The sequence below is a fragment of the Rhea pennata genome, chromosome 7, assembly GCF_028389875.1.
Source record: "Rhea pennata isolate bPtePen1 chromosome 7, bPtePen1.pri, whole genome shotgun sequence".
Taxonomy (NCBI): domain Eukaryota; kingdom Metazoa; phylum Chordata; class Aves; order Rheiformes; family Rheidae; genus Rhea; species Rhea pennata.
Window position 1 is genome coordinate 8,042,203 of NC_084669.1, and position 24,678 is coordinate 8,066,880.

Below are 24,678 nucleotides of genomic sequence, written 5' to 3' on the forward strand. Positions count from 1 at the left end.
CGACGTGCCTTTTGCGAATAACATCATTGCCCCCTCTCCCACCGGCTGCCCTTTGCGCCGCGCCAGGACGAGGCAGGGCTCGTAGCAGGACGCCCAGTTTCCCAGCCCTTGGCCGTGGGGAGGGTGTGCTTTTTGCGGTCGCCACCGTGAGGGCTCTCCGGCTTCAGTAACGGCGAAGCGCGCGCCGAGGGCTCGGCTGCCCCTCGGAGCCCTCTCCAGGCGGCGGCCGCCGCCGCGGCGGGGCGGGGAGGGGCGGCGCGGCGCGGCGCGGCGCAGCCCCGCAGCCTGCGCGGGAAGCCTGTCAGCGCCGCGGCCAGACGCGGAGGCTTCCCTTTGGCTCCCTCGCCGCCTGCAGGAAGGCGCGGCGGGGTGGGGACGGGGGGAGGGAGCGGAGCCTCCCCCGGGGGTGGGCAGCGCAGCTCCGCCGCCGGCCCGTGCCTCGGCGTGCGCAGTGAGCGCGGCGCGGCGGGCGGAGAGCCGCAGGGCGGCGGCGGCGGCGGCGGCCCGGCCATGTCGGAGACGGAGAGCAGCGCTGCAGGTAAGGGCGGCGGCGGAGCTCCGCGCAGCGCCGCTGCGGGACGCGCTGGCCGCGGGCCGCCGCAATGCGGGAGCGCTGCCGCGGCCGCCCGCGCCGGGGGCGAGCCGCTGTCCCGGGGCGGGCCGCGCCGAGCGGCGCGCTGCAGCCGCAGGGCTCGGCTCCCGGCTCCTCGGGGAAATCTGGAGGCGGCGGCGGGACGCGGCACACAGGGCCGGGCCGCTCCCCGCCTCCGCCCCGCCGCGGTGGAGGCCGCGGGGGCGCAGCGAGGGGCCGCGGGCGGGCGGGAGCGGCGGCTCGCTGCGGCGCTCGGCGCCCCGCGAACGAGCCTGCTGCGGCGCTGCCGCTGCCCGTGACGCGGCGCCCCCGGGGGAGCCGATGCAGCAGACCGGGAGGGGATCCAGGTGGAAAAACAATGCGGCGGCATCTGCCGGGCCGGGCCGGGCGGGGCGGGCGCCCGGCGCGGCCGCTGCGCTCTGCGTCGGGGCGCGGCTGCCCGCGCAGCCGGCTCGCCGGGGCGGTGCAGCATCGCTGCCCGCGGCGAGGCCTTTGTGGCCCCCTCCTCCCCGCAGGTCGGGGTCTCGCCTTGCCGGCAGTGGAGGGAAGGGCGAGGGCTTGGACTGAAAATCAGGTGGTTGAAATAAAGGATGGTACCATTTTTACTGAACAATTAGATGCAGTGAGAAAGACCTGACAGCCCTGGGATTGGTGAGGCAGCGCTGTCTCGGATGACAGCCTCGCCTTAGGGTCCCTGCGCTGCCTTGGAGACCAGAGAGCTCCCAGCAAGGCTCAGAGATAGGGTAAAACCGAAGCAGTTCTGTTAAACCACATGGACCTCATCCACAGATCTCTGACTTCGCAGACTTGACAAATGAAGAGAGACAATCTGAATCTTGCTTTGCCTGAAACAAAGAATCTGTGGTTTTGGTCCGTTTTTGATTGCAATGGGCCTAATAAAAAAAATAATAATAGAAAAAAGAAGCGTCTGCAAGGCAGGGATGTTCTCTCCCTCTGTGGGAAGGGAACTGGGAACAGTAGGGGGAGGGAATAGGGGTTCCTAGGATACAAGTGATTTAGATGAATAACCTAAGGGAAATACAGACTCAGCCTGATTTCATTTTTCCCTTCCCATCTTCCTAACTATGTACTGCAAAGATTTGTCAAAACTGTAATATTGGACCTAAGATGTTGGTGGCAATATAGAGGAAAATTTAGGAAGCTGAGCTTATGCAGATCATAATGGAATTTGGGAAATGTTTTGAATAAAATAGCTTATTTGCAGTGCATATGAAACAAGAGTCATAGAGCATCCATTTTAAAAGTCTCAGATGAGGATATTTAGCAACTAGTAAAATCTTTTAAGATAATCTTTGCATGAGAGCAAAAGAGATCCAGTAAATATTCTCTAAGTGCTTCCTAAGTAAAGACTCTAATTAGTCTGTTTTGTTTGAAGTTACCTGTAACAACTTCATAGCATACAGCTGGCAAAGCGAAGAACAGAATGACAGATTCATTTATGTTAGATGACAGCATGCCATATTACATGTTTTGTACAAAGTTGCACAGTTAGGACAATGTGTTGTTCAATTTAAGTAACTTATGATTAGGAAAATCTATGCAGGAGGGATTTTGTTAGGAGATGGAATACCATGTATTAAAAATAATGATGTGTTATACCAGAAATCTTGATATTCTTTCCACTATCTAGAATGCTGAAGCTGTCAAAGAAAAAAAAAAAGGGGGTAAAATGTAATTTAGTGAGTTATAGTTACTGACATTGCTGAAGATGCAGCGATTTATTATAGGATAGCATAATGCGTAAAAGAAATGTCCACATGTAAAATACCAGTGTTGTATGCAGTATCTGCTGATCATTTTATAGCTTCAGTTAGCACAGCATTGCAGTATCCGCAGTTCGGCTGGTATAAGCCTGGATGAAATTGTTCATACAGAGGAACTATTATGTTTAAAACATTTAATTATACTAACTTTTGTCACTTTTAAGGTATTGGCTCATAATTGGGTAACACAAATTCAGCTGACAAGATTTCCTTTACAGTATACACATTGTAAGCTTTTAGTCTGAATATTTAGCATGTTCCCACTGCAATACTACTTATTTTTCTGCAGTGCTACAAAGTAGCAGTAGCTACAAACTTCCACTAAAGCTGTAGGCTGTTAGCTGTATTCAAGCTCCAAGAGGTCTGTTCTATTTAGAGATTGATTTAGCAGGTGCATCTGTGGTGTAACTGCACTTTACACGGCTCTGAAGGATGTGGCCGGGATGCCTCTCAAGCTCAACTGTCAGCAGGAGCTGGAATAGGCTGCTGAGGCCTTGGATACCAGCACAAGTCCGAGCAGCCTTCAGGAGGCATGCTCTGTGCAGGGAGACCAGGATGCTACAAAAGACCTGATCTGTATGTGTAAATGTCAAGATTTAAGTTCTATTTCCCTTTCTAATTGTGTCACTTTTGGTGACACATGTTTTTTGGGGGGAAGGGCTAGGGGTATTAATGAGTTGACTGGTATCTTATCTTGTGTGTTTTTTTCTACTGAGTGCTTTTTTTTTGTTCTTGTTGAGGTAATGTGACCTGTGACAGCCAGCTTCTCCTACTATGATGGATATGCTGTTGAAATTTTTCCTTCCTTCTGGAGGTCATCTCTGCTGTTGCATTTATGTCCAGAATTTTTACGGTTTCTTTCAAAGCTACAATTTTGGCCAAATATCTAGGTTTTCTCCAGTTCCTTATTCTTGTAAGCTGTTTCCTGTGATTAGTTCCCTTTTTGTTGTCCTTTACTATGGTATTGCTTATTCTAATTGTGCTAGTCAACTACCTCTTTATTAAAACCCATTCTCAAAATGTATTTTTTATTTTAAACCAATAATAGCTTAAGGCTTCATCACTTCTCATGTCTGCATCTGAGTTGGTTCTACCTCTTGATGATGTGTCGGATGGAGTTTCAGCAGTGTTTGATTTCAAAGAAGTGCCACATCTGTGGTTTCAGAATGTTCTCTCTGTGACTGTATTGGTGTGTAAGCATAGAGGAGCAACAAAGCTTATATGGTTACTTACAAAAGCTCTACGGACTTTCAGTGAATAGTCATGGAAAAAGTGAAGAGAATAAAAAACAATGCACTCAAGTGATGCTGCCTCCAAGTAGGCAAACAAGAACAGTCATGATCTTAATCAAGTATGGGCCATCATAACCTTTTGGGGAAGCTTGAATCTACTCCTTTTGTTTATTTTTTAAATGTAAATTAAACACTGGCATATACCATATGTCTGCTAGTGAGTATCTTACAGTTCTTAGTCAAATCTTTTGACTTTTTTTTAATCTATTCATAAAGGATTTCAACTGTTTACATGTTCAGCTTTTGTCATTTGTCCCTATCCTGTTTAACAGCCTTGCCAGTGAAAGTAGAAATGATGAAATATGTGGGTGCACTAGCACATAGGCCTGTTCAGCTATATTTCTCCAACAGTAAAAGAGACCTGAAGAAGACATGAAATCTATTGTGCTTAAGGAACGAGCTTTGAAACTCATTGACCACGATTCTGAATTGCACGCCACCTTCTCAGGCTTTTTACTGAAGAATGTGCAGCTGTTCAGTGATGTAAGGTCAAAGGTGTTGGTGTGTGTGCTCAGGAATTGCTTCTGTCATGCATGAGCTTAAGTGATCTGAGGTCTCTATGACATACCTGTAGATCCCACCTTAATAATAAATGCCCTGACTTTTGGGCTGTTAAATTGAAACTGCCCTTTAATTTCTCCCATTGCTTTTCCCTGTGCCAGGAAATCTAAGTTGTCTTTCTCAATGACCACACACATTTTAGTCTTAAAAAGAGTGTTTCATAGTTCTCATAATCAAAATATGTCAGCTATGGTCCATGGTGTTAAGAAACATAAATGATATGCACTTAAAATAAATAAATGCCAATTTTGAATTTTACCATAGCTACTCATAAAGCAGTAACTTAGTAACATGTTAAAATTAGGTTGACAGTAGTGGACTGTGTAACAAATAGGTATTATAACAGGAAAATCCTCCAAAGTCTATCTCAGAGGGATTTGAAGAAAGTTTTCATGTAAGGGAAAAGGAAAATGCAGTCTGTTCTAATACAAAGTAAGTAAATAAATAAATGAAGATACTCAGAATATGGATGAGAAAGGCTAAAAAGCCTTTGTTTCTGTCTTGCAGATTGCTCTGTTAAGGACTGCAGAAGGGTGCGTCAAGAACTGCTTTAAGAAACTGCTTTATGAAACCATTGGTGTGCTGCTGTGATCTGGTCATGTATGATAGCCATTTGGTGCTCACTGGCCCAGATCAGTGGCTCCATTGTGATTGCTTTGCACTGCTCTGGGCACACAGGTCAATGTGCATCTTAATTTGCAAGTACAAGAGACCTGGATACTGAAATTGGCTAGGATGCTGCAGCAATGACTTCTGTGCATCCTCTCTTTCAGGCTGCCTGTACGAAGAAGGTGGTATTTGGGGTACGTGTGCTTAAAAACCCGCAATCCCTGGCTGCACAATCATCTTCTTGAAGCCAAAAGCTTCTCTTAATAACTTTGGGCAAATCTGACGGTACCGTAAATTATATTAGAATCTGAATTGATTTTCTACTGCTCTTTAAAGCAGGGTCATAAGAAAAGCTTGTATCCATCACTTCCCCAAGTCCCATTAGACATGAACCACTGGTGAACGTTTCACACTCTTTGGATGAGTGAAAGGGATGCTATACAAGGTATAAGACAATGAAAAACTATAAGTGAGGTTCTTGGGAAATCACATCAAGCCTACAATTTTGTTGTTTTTTATTGGACCAAAGGCAAGGGATGCTGCCTTTTTTTACTCAGGATTTATTTAAACTTTGCGTTCTCATTTTTATTAGTTGCATGACATAATTTCACTGTAGAAGAAATAGTCTGTGATATTCATTTATTACGTTGGTGTAAAAAAAACAAACAGAAACCCCCAAAAGCTTCTCCTGCATGTGTGCTTTATTTTTAAGTTAAGAATGAGAAATGTGCAATACTGATCTTACTTGCCCTTTTAACAGGCTCCATCTTGATATTTCATAGCACTCTCCTAGCTATCTCACCACCATCTCTTCACTCCTCCTCCACCCCCCCAGAAGATAGATAAATCAAGGGGCTTTTTAAATCATCAGGAAAGGTCACCTGAAAGAGACTGGACGTGGGAATAAATTGTGATAAATAATGCATTGCATGGGATGCATTACAGTTTCCAGTAAACATTCCCTTTAGTAAATCAACTTTCCGGGTCTCAGTCAGACACCACTTACTCCTCCTTCCTTTTAGTCTCTTCGGAATATGGGCTGAGAATTTGTCTCTGAACACATCTCCCCACCTGTCAATTTTTCATTCTCAGTGTATTTCTTTGAGTTGTTTTTTTGTCCAGTTCAAGGAAAGCTGGGGGTTTCAAGTGCTTCAGTTCTTAGGAAGGAGATTTGCCTGCGTGGTAGACTACATGCCATTAACTTCCAATATAAAATTTGTAGTCAGCTTTTAGACATCTTATACTTCCAGCTGTGCAAAATGGAGAGTTGACAGCGATAAAACTAAAAAGCAAATGCTGAAGTGAAGCTCCATTGCTCTTACTTGTATCTGTTGTTTCTTCTATCAGTAATTCCTCAATGCCTTGATCAACACTCACAGACTGTGTCCTGGACATAAAATTTCCTCGGAGTTTTTACAGACATTTCTAAAAATTTTCATTTGGAGTCCAGACAGAAGTATGTGTCAGTGTAATTTACAATAACGCTTTCATGTGATCTGTGAAAGTTTACATGCTCCTGTCTCTGAAGAGCAGCTCTGTCTCTATTGCATTAATCTACTCAACATTTTTTTCTGGGAAAGAAAGCAGAGGTAAATTATTCTCCTTACAGGAGAAGTACCGCATAGGAAATCATCTGGGAACACTGCTTAGATTTATCCCTTTCTTACATTGTTTTGGGGGACGGAGTAGTCTTTCCTATCCTAAATCTGTTGAGAAGGGGGCTTGGGCAGTGTGTGGGAGTCACCCATTCTGCACCAAGGAAAAGGCTTTCCAGAGGGGGTGCCATGTGGAGCACCCCCTATTCACCTGTTCTGCATGGCCTTCTATCATGAGGCTCTGTGTATTCCCATCTGTACTTTTTTTCCATTCCATGTGAAGTATTTGGGTGTATCCCCCTTGTTACAGCAATAGGGTTAGCTCTCTGAAGTAACAGAAAATAAGAACACAAAGATCACAGTTGTGTTAGTAAGTCCTTGCCATCCCCTAGTCATTTTGGGGGCAGTGCATTTCCATGGCAGGTTGACCTTGTGAATTTCTTCTTAGTATGAGGATTCTTGATGCTTTATCCGTGCTTACAGACTTAAATGATTGTGGTTACACTACAATGACAGGCAGATAGCCCCATTTCCTTGTGCAGATCTAGGAAAAAATTTAACACCTCTTCCTTAAGTTTCCATGGATACCTTAGTGGAACACACACATTATAATCAAAACAGTAGGGAATACCATTTACAAAAGCTTTCAGTATTGCCCTAATGGAATAGTCACATTCAAAAAATAACCTTCTGTAGTAGCTCTTGCTTACTCAGCTATACTCCTGTTATGATTTCAGCCTAACTCCTTTGCAGAATGCGCCGTCTGCTCGCCACTATGAAAGCGTAACTCTCAGTTGACTAGTTAAAATCTGGTTGGTTAGTATTGGTCTCTGTGTGACGTATATGCATAGTCATGATATTTGAATTTAATCCTGATGGGTGCTTGTGTTAAAAACTTTGGAAATGGATTCTGATCAATGACTGCTTAATTTTGTGATCTCTGCAAAGCCTAAAAATCTACTCTCTCTCCTGTTTGCAGCCTCTCTTCTTGTAAGGTGTTTTCCTTTAAACCTGAAAGCTGATCTGTTTTCAGGATTGTGAGATAAAGAGAATAAAGAAACACAAGTTTGGTTTTGATTTAGCTATGAAATGTCACTCAGAAGCTAACTCAGTAGTACTAGATTATAGATTAACCACGGGCTTTGCCAATGATTTGTCAAATTTGACACTACCTTTTGCAGTTTTGCAACCACTAATATTCTCTTATTTTTCATCCTTGAGTAAAAGCAGGATTAATAGCTTTGCAGAATATCAAGGGTTTTACAAATAGTATTTCTCATGCTGAACACTAGGTAGTCTATTACTTCTCACAGTCTGGTTTTCCTTTTTAGCCTCCCTCTTTGATTTTTTGGGAAGGGTTTGTTTTCTCCTTCTGTCAAGACTAAAAATGTGCAACTTATGTTTGAGATTCCTGAAGACTGTCAAAATGACCTTAGAGGACAAATGTCTTCCAACGTTTTTCTCCATTTTCTATGAAAAAACAGTCATTGTATTCATCTAGCTCGATGCATTATAAGGTATTTCATGAATTTAAGAATGATGGATAACTAAACAACCTTTTTCCTCTATAAGCAAACAGTACTTCCAGCAGTATTCTTATTTGTACGTGTTAGATACATGGTCTAGAGATGCTGAACAGTAGTTTTTGTTCAGTCTTTGAATAATATTGCTTTAGATATCATGGAATCTAGGAAAATAAATCTATAATTGCTTTATTTTCAATATACAGTGGCATAAGTTCTTGAGAGGGTTATTAGGTAGGTGTTCAGACAAAATACCGTTTTTTGTAACTCTTAATATCTTGTTTTTTTGCTCTTTTCAATTAGTAAATGTGGTATTTCACAAAGAAAGAGACTAACATTACAAGTACTCTGTTTTATGAGTGTGGCCCTGGAAACTTAATCTCACTATTGCTATTCCTGACAAGCTTGCAGTGAACTAAGTAGATGAGATAGATGATGACAGATGTGATGACCTTTTCTAAGAGGATATATTTTCACAGAACCCAGATTCTATATGTTGATATTTCTTTGTTTTCTGTTCTTATGTCTTTTTCTTCGGATATAGGGAAGAGATAAGAAGACATATGGAAAGATATTGTTTGCACAGAGGCTAGTTAGTGCAAAAATGTTTGAAGGAAGCAGGTTCATAGATGAATTTGCTGAAGGAAGAGTAGGTTGACTAGTGTGTATTAAAGGCGCTTGTTGCAGAATTACGTGGACTATTTAGGGTGAACCTGGAGCGTTGTCTTCCACCTCCTTCATCAGAAGCATAAGTTGTCCTTAACCCACCTTCATCATAGCATAAAACCTGGTGAAGTAGCTACTTTCTCCATCTGATCTGTAAAGTAAAATCAGTTTTGTCTGTTCTGGAATAGTATGTGGGTGCAGAAGAACTCAAATCTAGGAACAGCAAGACTGCTACTGCAGAGTTCCCCAAACTCAAAAGATCTCACCTCCATCCCTGGAAAGATGATGGAACAGATCATTCTGGATGTCATCTCCAGACATATGGAGGAAAAGAAGGTGATCAGGAATAGCCAGCATGGATTCACCAATGGGAAATCTTGCTTAACCAACCTGATAGCCTTCTAGGATGGAATGACTGGCTGGGTAGATGAGGAGAGAGCAGTGGACGTTGTATACCTTGATTTCAGCAAGGTTTTTGACACTGTTTCCCATAACATCCTCCTAGATAAGCTCAGGAAGTGTGGGTCAGACGAGTGGACAGTGAGATGGATTGAGAATTGGCTGAAAGGCAGACCAGAGGGTTGTTATCAGTGGCGCGGAGTCTAGTTGGAGGCCTGTGGCTAGTAGCATCCCCCAGGCTCAGTACTGGGTCCCGTCTTGTTCAACCTTTTCACCAGTTACCTGGATGAGGGGAGAGAGTGCCACCTCAGCAAGTTTGCCGATGATACCAAGCTGGGAGGAGTGGCTGACAAACCAGAGGGCTGTGCTGCCCTTCAGAGAGACCTGGACAGGCTGGAGAGTTGGACGGAGAGGAACCTCATGAGGCTCAACAAGGGCAAGTGCAGAGTCCTGCACCTAGGGAGAAATAACCCTAGGTACCAGTGCAGATTGGGGATTGACCTTCTGGATAGCAGCTCTGCAGAGAAGGACCTGGGAGTGCTGGTGGATGACAAGTTGACCATAAGCCAGCAATGTGCCCTTGTGGCCAAGAAAGCCAATGGTCTCCTGGGGTGCATTGGGAAGAGTGTTGCCAGCAGGTGGAGGGAGGTGATCCTGCCCCTCTACGCAGCCCTTGTGAGGCCTCATCTGGAGTACTGTGTCCAGTTCCGGGCTCCCCAGGACAAGAGAGACCTGGAGCTACTGGAGAGAGTCCAGCATAGGGCTACAAAGATGCTCAGAGGGCTGGAGCACCTGCCCTACGAGGAACAGCTGCGAGAGCTGGGCCACTTCAGCCTGGGGAAGAGAAGACTGAGTGGGGATGTTTTCAGTGTGTACAAGTACCTGAAGGGAGGGTGTCAAGGGGACAGGGACAAACTCTTTTCAGTTGTCCCATGTGACAGGAGAAGAGGCAATGGGCAGAAATTGAAGCACAGGAAGTTCTGCCTGACTATGAGGGGGAATTTCTTCCCTGTGAGAGTGACAGAGCCCTGGAACAGGTTGCCCAGAGAGGTTGTGGAGTCTCCTTCTCTGGAGATCTTCAAGGCCTTCCTGGATGCAACCCTGTCTACCATGCTCTAGGTGACCTTGCTTGAGCAGGGAAGTTGGACTAAATGATCTCTGGAGGTCCCTTCCAAACTTACCAATTCTATGATCTGGGGTGTGAGCAGATTCCAAGCAAGTGGAGAAACATCAGGCCTGGGGGAGGAAGAGGAAGCTGTCAAAAGCCAGAAGGATTTCAGGGCATTCAGAGTGGAGCTGGATTTATGAGTTTATAGCATAGATGGGGAGATAGTCTGATTTTTAAAGCAGCTTGAAGGTCAGATTTATCTGTTGGCCTGACTGAGGACATACAGACCCGGTTGTGAACTATGCATAGAAGCATGATTATTCTGTTTTAGTTCTTCCAAAGCTGAGGTTAGGACTAACATAGGTAAAATAGTTTAGATTACGCTCTTTCAAAGAGGGAAAAGAGGTGGACTTAATCCATGTGGCATAATCAGTTTTTCTGCAAGTTGCTGTGTCTTTCTTTCATCTTAAATTAAGTTCACAGAGAATAGGTGATGTCTTCTAGTTACCTTCTGCTGGTGAAGTGCAAGAAAATGAGTATTACCCACAGAATGATGTGATGAACCTAGATTTTTTTCTAGCACTCTTAGCAATAGCATTAAAAGAATTACATGATCTTCAAAAGCTTGATAGCATAGTGCAAAAGTAATTCCTCTAGTTAAATTGTAAATATTATGTGAGGCAATGTAGAAGTGTAAATGAGGAAGAGTATAACTTGTAATGAGAAACATGGCTTATTTTTTAGAATTTTATCCAAAGATTTTTTTTTTGCTTTTTTGCATGTGTGCTTTAATTGATATCAATGAGATGAATATGAGTTTTTTGTGTGATTGATTATTATGAAGTGATGTTGGAAAACTTGGATTTAGATCAGAGATTAGCTGTGGCTGTATCCATAGAAAGGAAGTGTATTACAGTCTTAAGAAACCAGCTGGATGCCTACTGGCATTTTAAAAAGAACACAACTCAGATTCTATTGATGTTAATAGCAGTGGTATTATTGGTTTCAGTAGAAACAGGAAATTCTTACGATATAAAATATGGGATATTTTTATTATGCGTAAGAATGCTTTTAAGTAGATTTTCTGTATTTCCTTTTCTCTGTCTGTTTTCTTCTGTAAATATTTTCACGGTCCATCTTCGTATTTGCAGTAAAACGCTGAAGGTTGTCGTGATCCATTTGGAAGCTGTGACATTTTGCCCCTAATGCAATGTCTCAGCAACAGAAAAAGCTGAATAAGATTTTCTTCATCAATGCAGCAGTTATCAGCTAATAGCGGTATGGTAAATCCTTTTCTTGTTGTGCAAACATCATTAGCAAGCTTTGCTTGCAGGAAGGGGTTGTTGATACTTAAAATGATACACAATATTTTGAATGAAAATATTTTGAATTATATTCTTTAGTGCACGAGGGCTACCCCTTTACCCATATTTCTGTAGGCATGTCCTTTTTTCTCCAGAAATGTTGTCCGAGCAATGAAGAATTTGTCCATTTAGCTAAGATTTTGGATTGACTTGCAACCTGGTTGAGACAGTAGTTATATATATATATATAGTATAGCAGTCACTTTCACCAGCTGCTAGATGGCTGGAAATTCCGGAGAGCTCACCATTAGATATGTGCAAATGATTTATATGTGCATATGTATGACCTGTGGAAAAAGATTAGCATGTGCGCAGTAGGTTCACGTAACTTGGATTTATTGCACTCATGAAGATCAGCTGCCTATGGTGCATTTTTAGTAGGTCTAATGCATCCTGACTTACTTTGTGCATCTGGTTCATCAGCCAACAAATAGCTAAGCGACCCAGTGGATTTGGCACATGGAAGAGTGCATATGTGCTACACAAATTGGAAAGAATTACAGCAGCTCTAATTCTGAGGCAGTGTAGTATAGTGCAGGAATACTCAGCTGGGAGTTTGGGAGAGTCTAGGGTATGGCATATAAATCTTCCCAGTGGGTCCCCAAGCTCAGTCAGAGGTTCAGATCGATGCAGTGAATGGAATTTATTGAATTGTGTGTTATGGAGTGAAATAATTGACTTAGGAATATACATTAATATACTAATTCCATATTTAGGAGTAACATTATTGTGAATACACTTAAAATGCTAAAAGTATCACCTGGAAGAGGAATAGCATTGATCTTACTGTTAATTCAGAAAAGCATAGGGAGAGTCTAAGTAGCAGGGGTTGGGTTTGTGACTGCTGTAGCAGAATCACGGTAGTAAGAATGACCTTAAGATATTAAGATTGGGATATAACATACTCTCTATTGTTTAGGCATGTTACCGTGGAGGTGATTTCACAGTGATGTTGCCTATTTTCAGGGTTGCAAAATAGCCGTAAGAGATCCAGACCGTGATGAATCCTATGGCTTTCACCTTCTAGTGGAAGTCAGGTCCCAGAAGGTTCAGCAGGTACACTTCTCTCCCAGCTAAGCCTTCTCCTTTGTAGGAGACTTTATTGCAGAATGTGCTTGAAAAACACTGGGGCTTCTGATGGAAAATTTGAGGCTTGGTACCTTAATTTTTCTGTGCCTGCCCACTTTTAAGTTGTTCCTCTTCTGCTTCATAAACCAATGACATGAAACCCATTCAACAGTTTCCCCTCCTTTTCCAACCTGGCTGGATTGCTGTGCTTTATGCTGTTTAGTAGCATATCCTGCTTCCTGAATCATTGCTTTTATTTGTTGTGTTAAATTCTTACTCAGAGACAATGCATACTTGCAAAAACTTTAGCTTATCTGTTGGCCATATTATTTGGGTTATAGGGAATTGCCTATCAGCAGTTAAGCCACTGTTGAAATGAATGGTTCCCCTTGATAGGTGAAGCAAAAAATTCTCTTACTAGTGCCTGACATAGCTGAATTTAATACAATTAAATATTTAATAAAACCAGATTTTGTGCAGTTACTTGAAGAACTTTAGTTTTAGTACCACCCTAGTGACTTGTGACAGTGAGAGTTAGCAGTCATTTTTCTTAAAGCAACTTTAAGGCTGCTATCTTAAAACTGACCATCTGGGCCCATGGTGATCTATGTGTCTGATGCTTTGACTGGATTGCTAAATCTGATTTATCCTGTGATGAATAGAAGCATGTTACAGGAGTTCCCAAATATTCATAACAGACTGATTGTATGCCTAAGGAGATCAGCTGCTATTATCTGATCTTTCTAATTAAGTAATGAGCTTGAACCTTCTCTCTAGCTCTATTAGTAAATCAGTATCAGCTGAACATAATATTGGTGAAGTGTTCACACTACATCAGATAAGTTATTATAAATATAGGCTTTGTACTTTTTTGTGTCTTTATTTTGTGATGCTTAAAAACAAATTCTCTGTTGCATTTTATCTTAAGCAAAGTTGAAAATATAGAATCATTTATCAGAAAAATAGGAAAGGCTAACCTGACTAGCTATAGCCATAAACTGCAAAAAATAAACTGTCTAATATGTGTTTATATGAAAAGGACTGATTTAAATTAAGTCTGGTAAACCAGACCAGGTAAATCAGCAATTGAATATGGTTTATTATTAATACAGTAACTTTTGGTCTCATAATTTCACCAGTTCTCTAATTGTTATGGGATTTGGAAATCAACTAGGACCTTTTGAGTGTTTAAAAAAAAAATACTGAAGAAGCAACGCTGCTCCATTTTCCCTTCCTCTGATGGTCATCTTGAAAATGCACAAGGCATTCCTTGGCAATTGCGTAGGTTAGGACCATAGTCAGAAATTGTAATGATGTAGTCAAATTCATTCTATACACATTTAGTTAAATCAGCCAAGCCCATGAAATGTATCATATTTTAGGCTGACATTTAGCAGCATTGATGTGCTTGTACTATTGTACATAAGTAAATGAAAGAATTTCAAGAAGTTTGCATTGTATTTAGAAAAAGTTTATTTTTAATGTTAGTGGAGATATTTGAAGACTTACTTTAATTTGGATTCTAAATTAGATTCCTTCAGTTATTTTGGAGTGCAAATTGTCAAGAACTAAATATTTATTTATCCTGTGCTATGTTGCTGTATATCTCCTTATAGTGTGTACTTTGACACAGATTGAAGTCCTTGCTAAACATGGCAAGCAAAGCTGGAACTGGAGCTCTGAGAGACTCTACTTATTGTGGGTTTTTTTATTACAGAAGTCTTTAATAAGCTATCCTGTTTTTAAGGACTGTTCCAAATACCGTTATGCATCATTTAATGCATGACTGTGTGATTGCTAACCATGTTCCTTGCAACTCTTTACCCATTCTTTGGTTTGTAACAGATGCTTTATTTCAGATTAACCAATCACAGTTCTTTGGAAAAAAGAGATTTTCAAATATCAAGCTCTTCCTGGAGTTTCCTTGCATTTGCTGCTGTTCAGAACAGATTTGTAAAATTGTGATGCATGCTTGTCCTCAAGCAAACACTAACTCAAAAAATATAAAAACTCTTACATAAGCCAATATATTTTAACATCTTTCAGTTAGATACAGTAAATAATATAATATTACAAATTTCCTAATTTCACTTATTTTTAAACAACTATTTCTCTACTTGCTAGAAGAACATTTGACATTAAATCCAGAGGTGATTGCAAGCCAGTTTCTTTAAATACCACTCATTTTGATAAATGGCTTTTTGACTTCCCCATATTCTAACCTGAACTTACTCATTTATTGGCTCTGCAAAATGTCTGGTACTGTCAAGGCCTCTTTTAACTGCTGAGTTATAGTGATTATGATTGTTCTTATTACTGGACATGATTAGTTACTTGTGTAATGAAATGATATCAAATGCTTTTAAACTGGTGCAACGTAACGAAACTGCTGGCTGTGTCAAAATGAGAGTAACTCTTGAGAATCACTGTAATGAGATATTTTCATTAAAATATCATTTTACTGCTTTAGAGGTTGTAGCATTGTCTTCCATGGTTTTCCTCTCTTGATCCAAGAAAATTATAGTCTGTTGTTATTTTAGGACTCACTGTAAAATTCCTTTGTTTAATTGCATATTTGCAGGAGAGGAATGTAACTTAGATGTAGTATGATTTGTTTTTCACTCATCCAAAAATACTAGTAAGTCGCCAAAAGCAGAATCTGTCAGCAGCATTGAGCACTTGATGAGATCTAGGAAGAGTCAGCACTTCCTCAAATCTAACCTTTATACACAAATCTTGAAGGGCATTGCAAAACTGAAATGAATGGACAAATTTTTGTAAACATTTTGGTAGAAAATACCTAAATCCATTTTCTCTTTTATGCAATATTTTCTGCAGGTAGCTAAGCCCTCTGGTTTCTGCTGAGCATTTTTTCTTTGTTAGCAAATATTTTTATACTTCTGGATACAACCACCTAATTGCATGTTAATTGAGTCAAATTGATTCTTGATGTAGCTCCACCCAAGACTGCAGTTTGGGTGGATGAATATCGCAAGGGTTATTTAATCATTCTTCTCTTGAAGACAAAGAAAAACGTGTATACTGTCACACAAGATTTTCTTTGTTTTTATAGAGCTATAAATAACCTTTCAAAGTACACGTAGTGAAAGCTTGTAGCTGAAGACAGACTGGAAAATAGATCCCTGAAACATGCATGCTGGAACAGGTAGCAAAAAGAATTAGTAACGAAGAGAAACATTAAAAACACACAAACAGTGGTTTATGTTGATGTTTTTGTCCTCCAAAGTCAGCTTCCTAAGGACTGTTGGAGGAAATTTACTGATTTCAAAAGATACTGAATCAGTATTGAAATGTGCTGATTCGTTCAGAAAGACAACAGTATAGGAGAAACCTGTTTTGCTACTAATTCTTTCTCTTTTTTGTGATGAAATGTTTTTCTTCAATTCTAAGAAAAATAGCATGTTGATATTGCAAAATGAAGCTATTTTGAAAAGAGGAAGAACTTTTACAAATCGATAAAGTGGCTGATAACAGCATCTAATCCAAATAAGTCCGAATGAGCTGGACAGATTCTGTGCTTGTTGTATTTGCTCTGTAGTGTTCTGTACTTTACTGTAGGAGGATTAACATTTTATATTCTTAGAGAACCTATGTAGGAAATATGAATATTTGACTTTTAAAAATGCTACCGAAGATCAGAGTCAACATGTATGTTATCATTAGTAGAGAAATAAATTTTACAAGAGTGCTGTGAAAATGGAAGGAAAATTTTACTTGTTGGCAGATTATTCCATATAGAGGCCTACTGCAAAGTTTCTTGCATCTTCCCTGGAAGCAACACATCCTTGATTACCAGGGCTAGCAGGATTCTTCAGTAACTAGCTCTAAGGTCACTTCTTGCGTAACAGTTCTTGTGTCATCTTGGAGCAATGCTCTGCTTTCTCTATCTTAGGTCTAGGAATTGCATGCTTTTTATTGTATGATATATACAAATAGGTAATAAAATATTTTGAAATATTTCATTTAATATTTATTACAGTTCTTTATTTCTAAATAATTTTCTTGCTCTGCAAGAATAGGCATCATTTCATACAGTTTTCTGCTCTGCTCTCAAGGCCTAAATTTGGGGCAGAGGGTAGACAGAGGGAAGCATGGACAGAGTTTGTGGCATCTGTTTAAAATTCCAATGTGATAAATTTCTGCAATCTTCATAAGAGAATATACTACATGTAAATCAATCTGAGCTGTTAATAGTTATTTTAATGAATCATTTCCTTTTCTATCATCTACCCATTTTCATAGGGTGAATATAAGAAGGAAAAAAATACAAATAGTGTATTTCAATATTTGTCATTTAGATTTTCCTCTAAATGAAATTTCAGTATTGTATGCAGAATATAAATATTTATTTGAAAACTTGTTAATGATACTCTCTTCTCTCCCAGCTGGGTTCTGTCCTGCAGCAATATTAAGAGCTGTGGTATGTTTCAGCGCAGAGCGTATTGAACAGAAAAAAGTATTAGGAAAGTTTAAGAATAAATGTTTTTGACAGAGTGATTGCAACTTATCCTTACTGAGTTGTCAAGTTGATATCAACTGTTCTTTTCCTTTTAAAATAAGCCCTTTTATGATCTTATGGCTTCTGTTAGGTTTCTGCATTCACACATAGGCTATTAATTTAAATGTATAGTGTTCAGGTCGCTTGTTTCTACCATGGATTTTGAATATATTTAGGAAGACTTCAAAAATTATACGTGCTGATGTAGAAGGCAAAAGAATGAAAGGTACTCATCAAGCTTAAATAAATATTTTCGAAACAAAACTGCAGTTGAACTGCATGTTCTAAGGGCAAAAAATACAATTTATAAAGAGGATGCAAAATTTGCTTTCTTTTTTAGCAGATGTTTTAAAATAGGAAAATTTTGTAGTAGTATGCAAAACAACGGTCCTATCCTGCTTATTTTCCGTACTGACAATGAAGAATTTTTGTCTCCTTTTAGATGCAGTTTCCACATCTGCTTACTCATCACCAGCCAAAAGTTTGGGAGACCCTGGAATAACGCCACTGTCTCCATCACATATTGTGGTAAGAAATGCACTTTTATGATATACTATGTGTTGACATTACTTTCTCTTGCCTGTTCCATGGGAGGTAGTTGATTTAGAAGGTTGTCATTTCTGTACATCCTGATCCCTTTTATGCTACCCATAGCTTTAAGTGAAATTTTGGTCCCACTTGAGTTGATGACAGAGCTCCTATTAGTTTCAGCAGGGGCCTAGCAGTCGTATACTGGGGAGTGGTACTATTCCTTGTTTATTCGAGTCATGCTTTATACCACATTATTGTGATTTGACCATTATGAGTGAGCCATAACCCCTCCACCTCTTTTAGTTCACATTCCTGCACTGCCCTGGACTGTGTTTTTCAGGAATTGCAGATTCTAGATAAAAGGAGAGACAGGGAGAAGAACTCAAGTTTAGTTTAAGCAGCTGAACAACCTTCCATATCTTAGCATAGACAAGAGAAAAGAATGCATAGAGTGTTTCTGAAATAATTTTGTATACATTCTCGTCAACAAATAATGACATATGTGCTATAAAGTTACTGCCCTGTGTTGGGATGTTCTGTCTCCACTACTTCTGAACCACTGTTCAAAAGTGAGTAGTATCTCAGATTCAGTCTCATGTAACTCTTATAACCACAAAATAAATCTCAAAATAATACATTGATGGATATAAACATATTCTTCAGCTGTTCGATTAAAAAAACAAAAATGCAATGTTTAGCCATAAGTTTTAATGATACAAGATGACAGCTATTCCAGGAAATTAAGATGCAAGAAACTGATTCAGCTGGATAGGTATAAAAGGTAACAGCAAATATATTGAGTTGTGTATTAAATTCCACTTAGGTTGGAATACAGAGGTTACTGGCATTAATTTTAGGCACAAATGCGCTTTTAGGGAATTCCTTATTTTCATGGAAGAGATGCATGTCTCATAGAACTGAAACACTGAAGGATAAGATGAGTTACAATTATATTTCTAATTAGTGACTCAATGTCTATTCTGCTTCTGCCATTTAACAGAAGGACTCTGATGCAGATGTTGCTGTGGAACAGTTATTTCTTGTTGTTGTGGCTATTGATTTTGGCACTACATCCAGTGGCTACGCCTACAGCTTCACCAAGGAACCGGAATGTATTCATGTAATGAGGTAAGGACTGCAATGCAGTATTTTGTTTTGGATGGTGACGGCATGTATTGCCTGCAATAGCCACAGACGTTTTTTACAAGAACTTGAAATATCTGGATTTATCTAGCGTTACCACAGTGTACACCTTTTCTTTGTCATGATTATAGTTCTCTATTGCATCTGTTGTATTCTAATATGCTTTTATAATCAACATGAATATATCCCGTTCGTGTTATTTTATTGAATTTATAAGATAACATGAATAAAAGGAGGGATTGGTGAGATTTAGAATCATTGAGGATGCAGCGATAATTACTAAGTCAGTAAGACCTTACCCATGAGATTATAAGAAAAATTAAACGTTTATAAGAGCAATCATGTCATTACCAGGATGTCGGAGAAAAGGATATTCAGCATTTAAAGAAATATTTGAATTTCTAATTCATACAGGGTTTGGCAGACTCATATTACCACATTAACAACACGCTTGTTGTGTAGGACTTGTGGTAATATCACAGGTGCGTAAGTCAATGCAGTGCAGTGTTCCCCATTAGACTAAAGTAAAAGTGGGTAAGATACCTGAAACAGCCTATATCCTGGAATCATACTTGTATGCAGTTGCATGTATAATACTTTTTTAGTCATTTGTATCCAGAAATTGGTACTTCGTATGGCTGATTTAAGCTTTTTAGGATTAAATTTGACCCAAATCCCTGATAATGATACTGCAAAATAAGCAATCAAAAAAAAGCATAAATGTGAAAATCAAAGTCTGATGGGAAATCTGTTCAGTATTGCATGTAAGGAAGGAATAGAATAGATGCTATTGTTATGTTATTTTGATTTATTTGTTGATTAAATCATCAGTCATCACCATTTGATTTTTCCCTTTACAGATCTGATGCATAAGAATCCAATGCAATCACAAATGCAAAAGTTATTGTGGTAGTTCCCTAAAAGCGAAGCACCACAAACCATTTCAATATTATTTTTCATTTTTTCTTTTTTTTAATTGTGTAACAAGACCAAGATATGGAAAATTTCAGGCATAAATAATTGATCTCTGAAAAACTTAGCTATAGAAGTTCCTCTGAACAAAGCTGCTGTTGTAGCAATAGGTAATTTACTATTTGTTGCTTGTAATGCTGAGAATTATAGGACTGTAAAACTAATCTAATGTAGTCCAGTGTGATATATGGTAATTTTTCTAAGCAAAGATGCTAGCTGAATGGAGCTGTTTAAATCTCAGCAGACAATTTGCACAGTCAGCCTGAATGGTCAGTTTGTATAACATTGCAGAGTATTTCAGGGAAATGTGATACAATTGGGTGATACGAAATAAATTTTAAAGGGAGATAAATTTTGAAAGAGTGATAGGCCATATGGCTGCAAAGATGTATTTGGAATGTTTTCAGTATGGACAAGTAGTGCTTCAAGGCCTTTCTGTGTCCTATCAGTCTCTTGTTCTGCTAACAGCCTAAGAGCTCCATGATGCTAGAAGTCAAAGGACAGTTTAACGTGTAACTGTCTCAGCTAAGTTACTTATCACTGTCTCCTAATCTCTTTCAATAGTAGATGATTAAATCAAAGTTCTTAAAATAAGCAAAGCTGGATGAAGTGAGGGAAGTTATCTCTGAAACTATACCTGAGCAACCGTAAATCATATCTACAATGTCATTCTTGTAACTGCTGTGAAGATTTTACTTAGGGATATCCCTTAATGTATTTGTATGCAAAATTTTACAATTACAGAATATATATTACAAAATAGTTAGGACTTGATTTTGCCATTGGGTTTATACTCTGCTGCAGTTATTTAGAAGCTTGATTCTCCTTCTGGGGCACCTGGCTTGCTGCTGCAGATCTCAGGGTTGAGACATTGAAATCTGAGTGATATATAGCTAGCAGGGAGTATATTCCAAATCTTAAATGACATTTTATCTCTTGTGGTTCAAAATACCATAATTTATGTTTATCACACAATCATGATTTCATACGTATGTGGACATTACGGGATCCTGATGTAAAAAGACATCAAATAAATTAATTCATTTATTTTTCAACAAAAAGAATCCAACAGATACTTCAAACAATGGAAAATACTTTAATAACAAGAATGTCTAAAAAAATATTGACTGTACTTCTGGCTGTGAAGTTGTACTGAAAAAGTTCATAAAGTACCTTGCTGGCAGGGAGTATATCCAGACTGCTCATTGTCTTGTTAATGGCAGGATTTGGGCAAAGATATAGCTGAAACTGAATTACAAAATAATATGTATATATGAAATCAAAAATTCAATGAAGAGAGTTGTATCAGAACAAGTCAGGCAGTAGTTAAGAAGGCATTAAGAAGTTCGCACTCTGTATATAATTAGGCTTACACATGGGGTGATTTACAAATATTTCAGCGGAGTAAATGTCACTTCCCACCCAAACTTGAGAATGTTTACATTAAAATAAAGCATACCAATGATACATGGTCCTCTTTGCTTCTTAACATTTTTTCCACTTTCCCTCTCTAGTGTTGATCCTTTCCAGACATTTGGATTTCTGACTGCCTTTTAACAAAGCTGCTTTTCTGTAAAATATCTCAAAGAGGGTAAGATGGTTTCAGTTAGAAGGTCCTACTTTGGTAAAAGAGTTAACATACACAGTGCTTTAGTGCTAAGTTAGACTGTAGAGTCTCAGCAAAGTTGTGATTCTAGACATATAATTAACAGGCAAACAAAATCATGGCTCTGACTGTGTGTTTATTTCGTGTGAGGCCCAGTACTTAAACAGATGAATTTGTAGGCATTGACCTAGTAAAGTGTTTTGGGCATATGCTTAGCTTTAAATGTATGAGTAACCTCATGGATTTCAGTAGACTAAAGCATATATTTGGAATTGGGAATGTGTTTCTGGATGACTGATGAATATCTTTACGTTGTTTGCATAACATAAGTTACTGTTTTATCAATTTTAGGTAATACTTCATGCCTGTAAACTCCTATTAGTTCCCTACTGCTTCTGTAAAGATAGTTGTGTTGCCTTATGTCAAGTTCTTGTTGCAGGGTAGAAGTATACATTAAAATGAGTGTAATTTTCTGCAAACCTTGAGTCTATGAATAAATTTTTGTGAACAATCTGGCTATGACTTCAGTAAGCACTTCAATAAGAAGTGCAGTGCCAGAGCCATAATGAAACACAGTTCCATGCTATAGAACTAGTTAATAATTTCCACTGAAGCAAATATATGATGTTTTATGCAGTTTTGAAAAACTCCTATTGATTTACGTGCACTTATGTTTAGCTGTAAATGCTTTGGCTGCTGATTAAACAGCAACAAACTGAATTTAAGTATTTCATAAATGAATACAAAATACAGAGAAGAATATGCATGATTATGAAACACATTGCATCCTATCTTTGGAAGGAAGGAGAATGTCATTTTTTTTTAGCATAACTTCCGACTCCTATTTTTTTTCTTCTCTTCCCTGTTGGATTGTGATTCTTGGCAGACTCATGCTTGAGTCTCACAGATACACACTCAGAGGCATTGAACTACAATTTGATGACCCCACTGCTTCATTTTCCTGAATGTTATGCTGCTGCTCTGGATCAAGTTCTCATCACTTTCCAAGGATCACTGTTTACTCTGACTTGTAGCCAGATTCATGTTTAAGGAAAGACATTTCTCTGATCTTAGTATAATCTTAAGATCCTTTCCACATTATTAATTTAGCTCTTTTTTACAGTGTTACTATATAGTTAGATCTTCTGTGGCTGTGAACTGTTCTATACTGCTCAGGTAAGCTACTCTAATCAGCCTAGGAACTGGTCTCAAATATTTAAATTTAGGCAAAAATTTACCCTGAGTTCTTCTTGAGTAGACTTTTAGCTGTGACTCTGCTTTCAGGAAATAGCCTTCACATGCATTTAGAGTACTGCTGGCTTGTATTGGTTCATGCTCTTAATACACGTTTCAAAATTTTTTTTTTTCTGAAGAGCATTATTGCCATCATTTTACCTGTATCAGAACCATGAAAGAAAAGTGATGTGACCATAGGTGTTGAAATCCTAGCCTTACTTATACTATTGAAAGAAGCCTCTTCTAAGTGGATTAAACCTAGGATTTCACGTAAGAGTGTAGCAGAGTCAGGAATTGGGATACACAAGCTATTGACTGCAGCTGCTTCTCTCTAGAAAAGATGCCACACAGAAATGTATTTAAAGCTCTGAGAGCAAATGATACAGTCAGACTTCCTTTTTAGAAATACAGGCTGAGAACTTTTGAACTGGCTCAACAATTTCAGTGTCTAGTTTCCATTAGAAACTCATCAGGCATTGAGCATTTCATTCCTTAGTTTTGAAAATTTCAACCATAGAACTGAGCATCGATTCGTCATTGTTTGAACTTACTTATTCCAGAAAGAGAAAATGTCTCTATCCTTAAAAAAAATAAAAAGGTGTTGTTATTAGCCAGCATCTTAGCACATGTTCTATTTATGAAGTTTCACACCAGTGACTCAGAATGAATCACTAATGATTTCAAGGCAAAAACGATACCGTTCTACCTCCTCTCCACTTGCAACTGGTGTGTGGGATTTAACATTCTGGTGGAATAGGCAATGTTTTCTGTTAGTGGGCTGTGGGATTTGTACTTCCTAGCATTGGAACCATATGTTTACTCTAACACTTACTCCAAGGTTTTCGGAGATAATCAACTACATTTCTAGCAGTAGGTGAGAAGAAATGAATAGAAACCAGCGTCCTTGCATGGCTGATAATAGCCCTGGGGCTGAGCAGCAGGGCCAGTGAGTTTAGCGAAGTTTTCCCGTGGATGAAAGTGAAAAACATCCATTTCTCATCATACTTTCAAATCAATAGAAGTGCCCTCTATATTAGATTAAATTCCTAGACATGTGGGGATTCCTTGCCATCACTGATACTGCTGCAAGGAAGAAGAATGACATATCCTGGAACCATCTTAATTTTTTTTTTCTTTTCTTTTCTTTTCTTTTTTTTTTTTTTTTTTTTCTGAGAAAATGCTAAGAAATAATATAGAGGTAAATTTTCCAGGGAACAGTTTTGCAATTCCTATGATATATATCCAGGTTTTTAAAAAAACATAAACCTTTCTTTCCCTTTTTGGATCTAGTTGAATGGTCTTAAAGCTTCCCAGCGCTTTCTAAGATCCTGTTCCTAGCTGCTTATTACTTTGCCAAATATTAACCCCCTAGTCTGAAATTTTCTGTATCAGTTTTCTGCCCCAGTCGGGAGATTAGTTACCTTCCAACTAGTTCAATTGCCTCTGGGAGTAAAATGGAAAAATATATTTTTCTGAATAATCTTCCTATGCTGCATAATCAAGTGCCACAAAACAACACAATCTTCTTGTGCTTTAAGGTCTTTCAGCAGGAGAATGTTAGGAAAGTGTATTTTGCTATCCAAAGGAAAAGCTCTTAACATTCAGTTTAATAATGAATGTAATTGCTCTGCTGATCTTAACTTGGCCTCTTTTTGAACTGCATTATGATTATGACTGATAGTTTGCTCAGATTTTCCACTGACACTTAAACATTTATCTTTTTTTTTTTTTTTTCCCTCCAGTGCTGAAAGTACTTGTATATGATGAGGAAACAGTAATTTGAGTTCCTTGTTCTACCATTCTCCTTTTCTGTGAGGGAGAAGTGAAGAGAAAATAGAATATTCTCAGCTATTTCTCTAATACTACTTTTTATTGTATGACCTTAGAGTTTTCTTCCTTCTGCAGACTTCTTGCTGCATTTAATACAAAGGATGGAGAGTGTTTCTGTGTTCGATGTTCTGATTTATCTTCCTTATTCATTCTGTAAATCAAACTCTGTCTTACTTCACATTGTGCAAATCTGAACTGAAAAATGAAACCGTTTTCATAGGCCTTTTTGTACCTTTGTGCTTCTCAGGTTGTGAAGATACTGTCACAGTCTTGATATATA

At 39.1% G+C, this 24,678-nt stretch overlaps 1 protein-coding gene across 1 annotated transcript in view; it reads left to right on the forward strand.

Annotated features, from left to right (window-relative positions):
- Positions 1-457: 457 nt before the first annotated feature.
- Positions 458-24,678, forward strand: part of HSPA12A (heat shock protein family A (Hsp70) member 12A) — a 60,453-nt gene continuing 36,232 nt past the window's right edge. Inside the window, exons 1-3 of the mRNA XM_062580436.1 lie at positions 458-538; positions 17,523-17,608; positions 18,612-18,739. Of these exons, the coding sequence (XP_062436420.1) occupies positions 511-538; positions 17,523-17,608; positions 18,612-18,739 (242 nt within the window). The 5' untranslated portion in view covers positions 458-510. The remainder of the gene's footprint in view (positions 539-17,522; positions 17,609-18,611; positions 18,740-24,678) is intronic.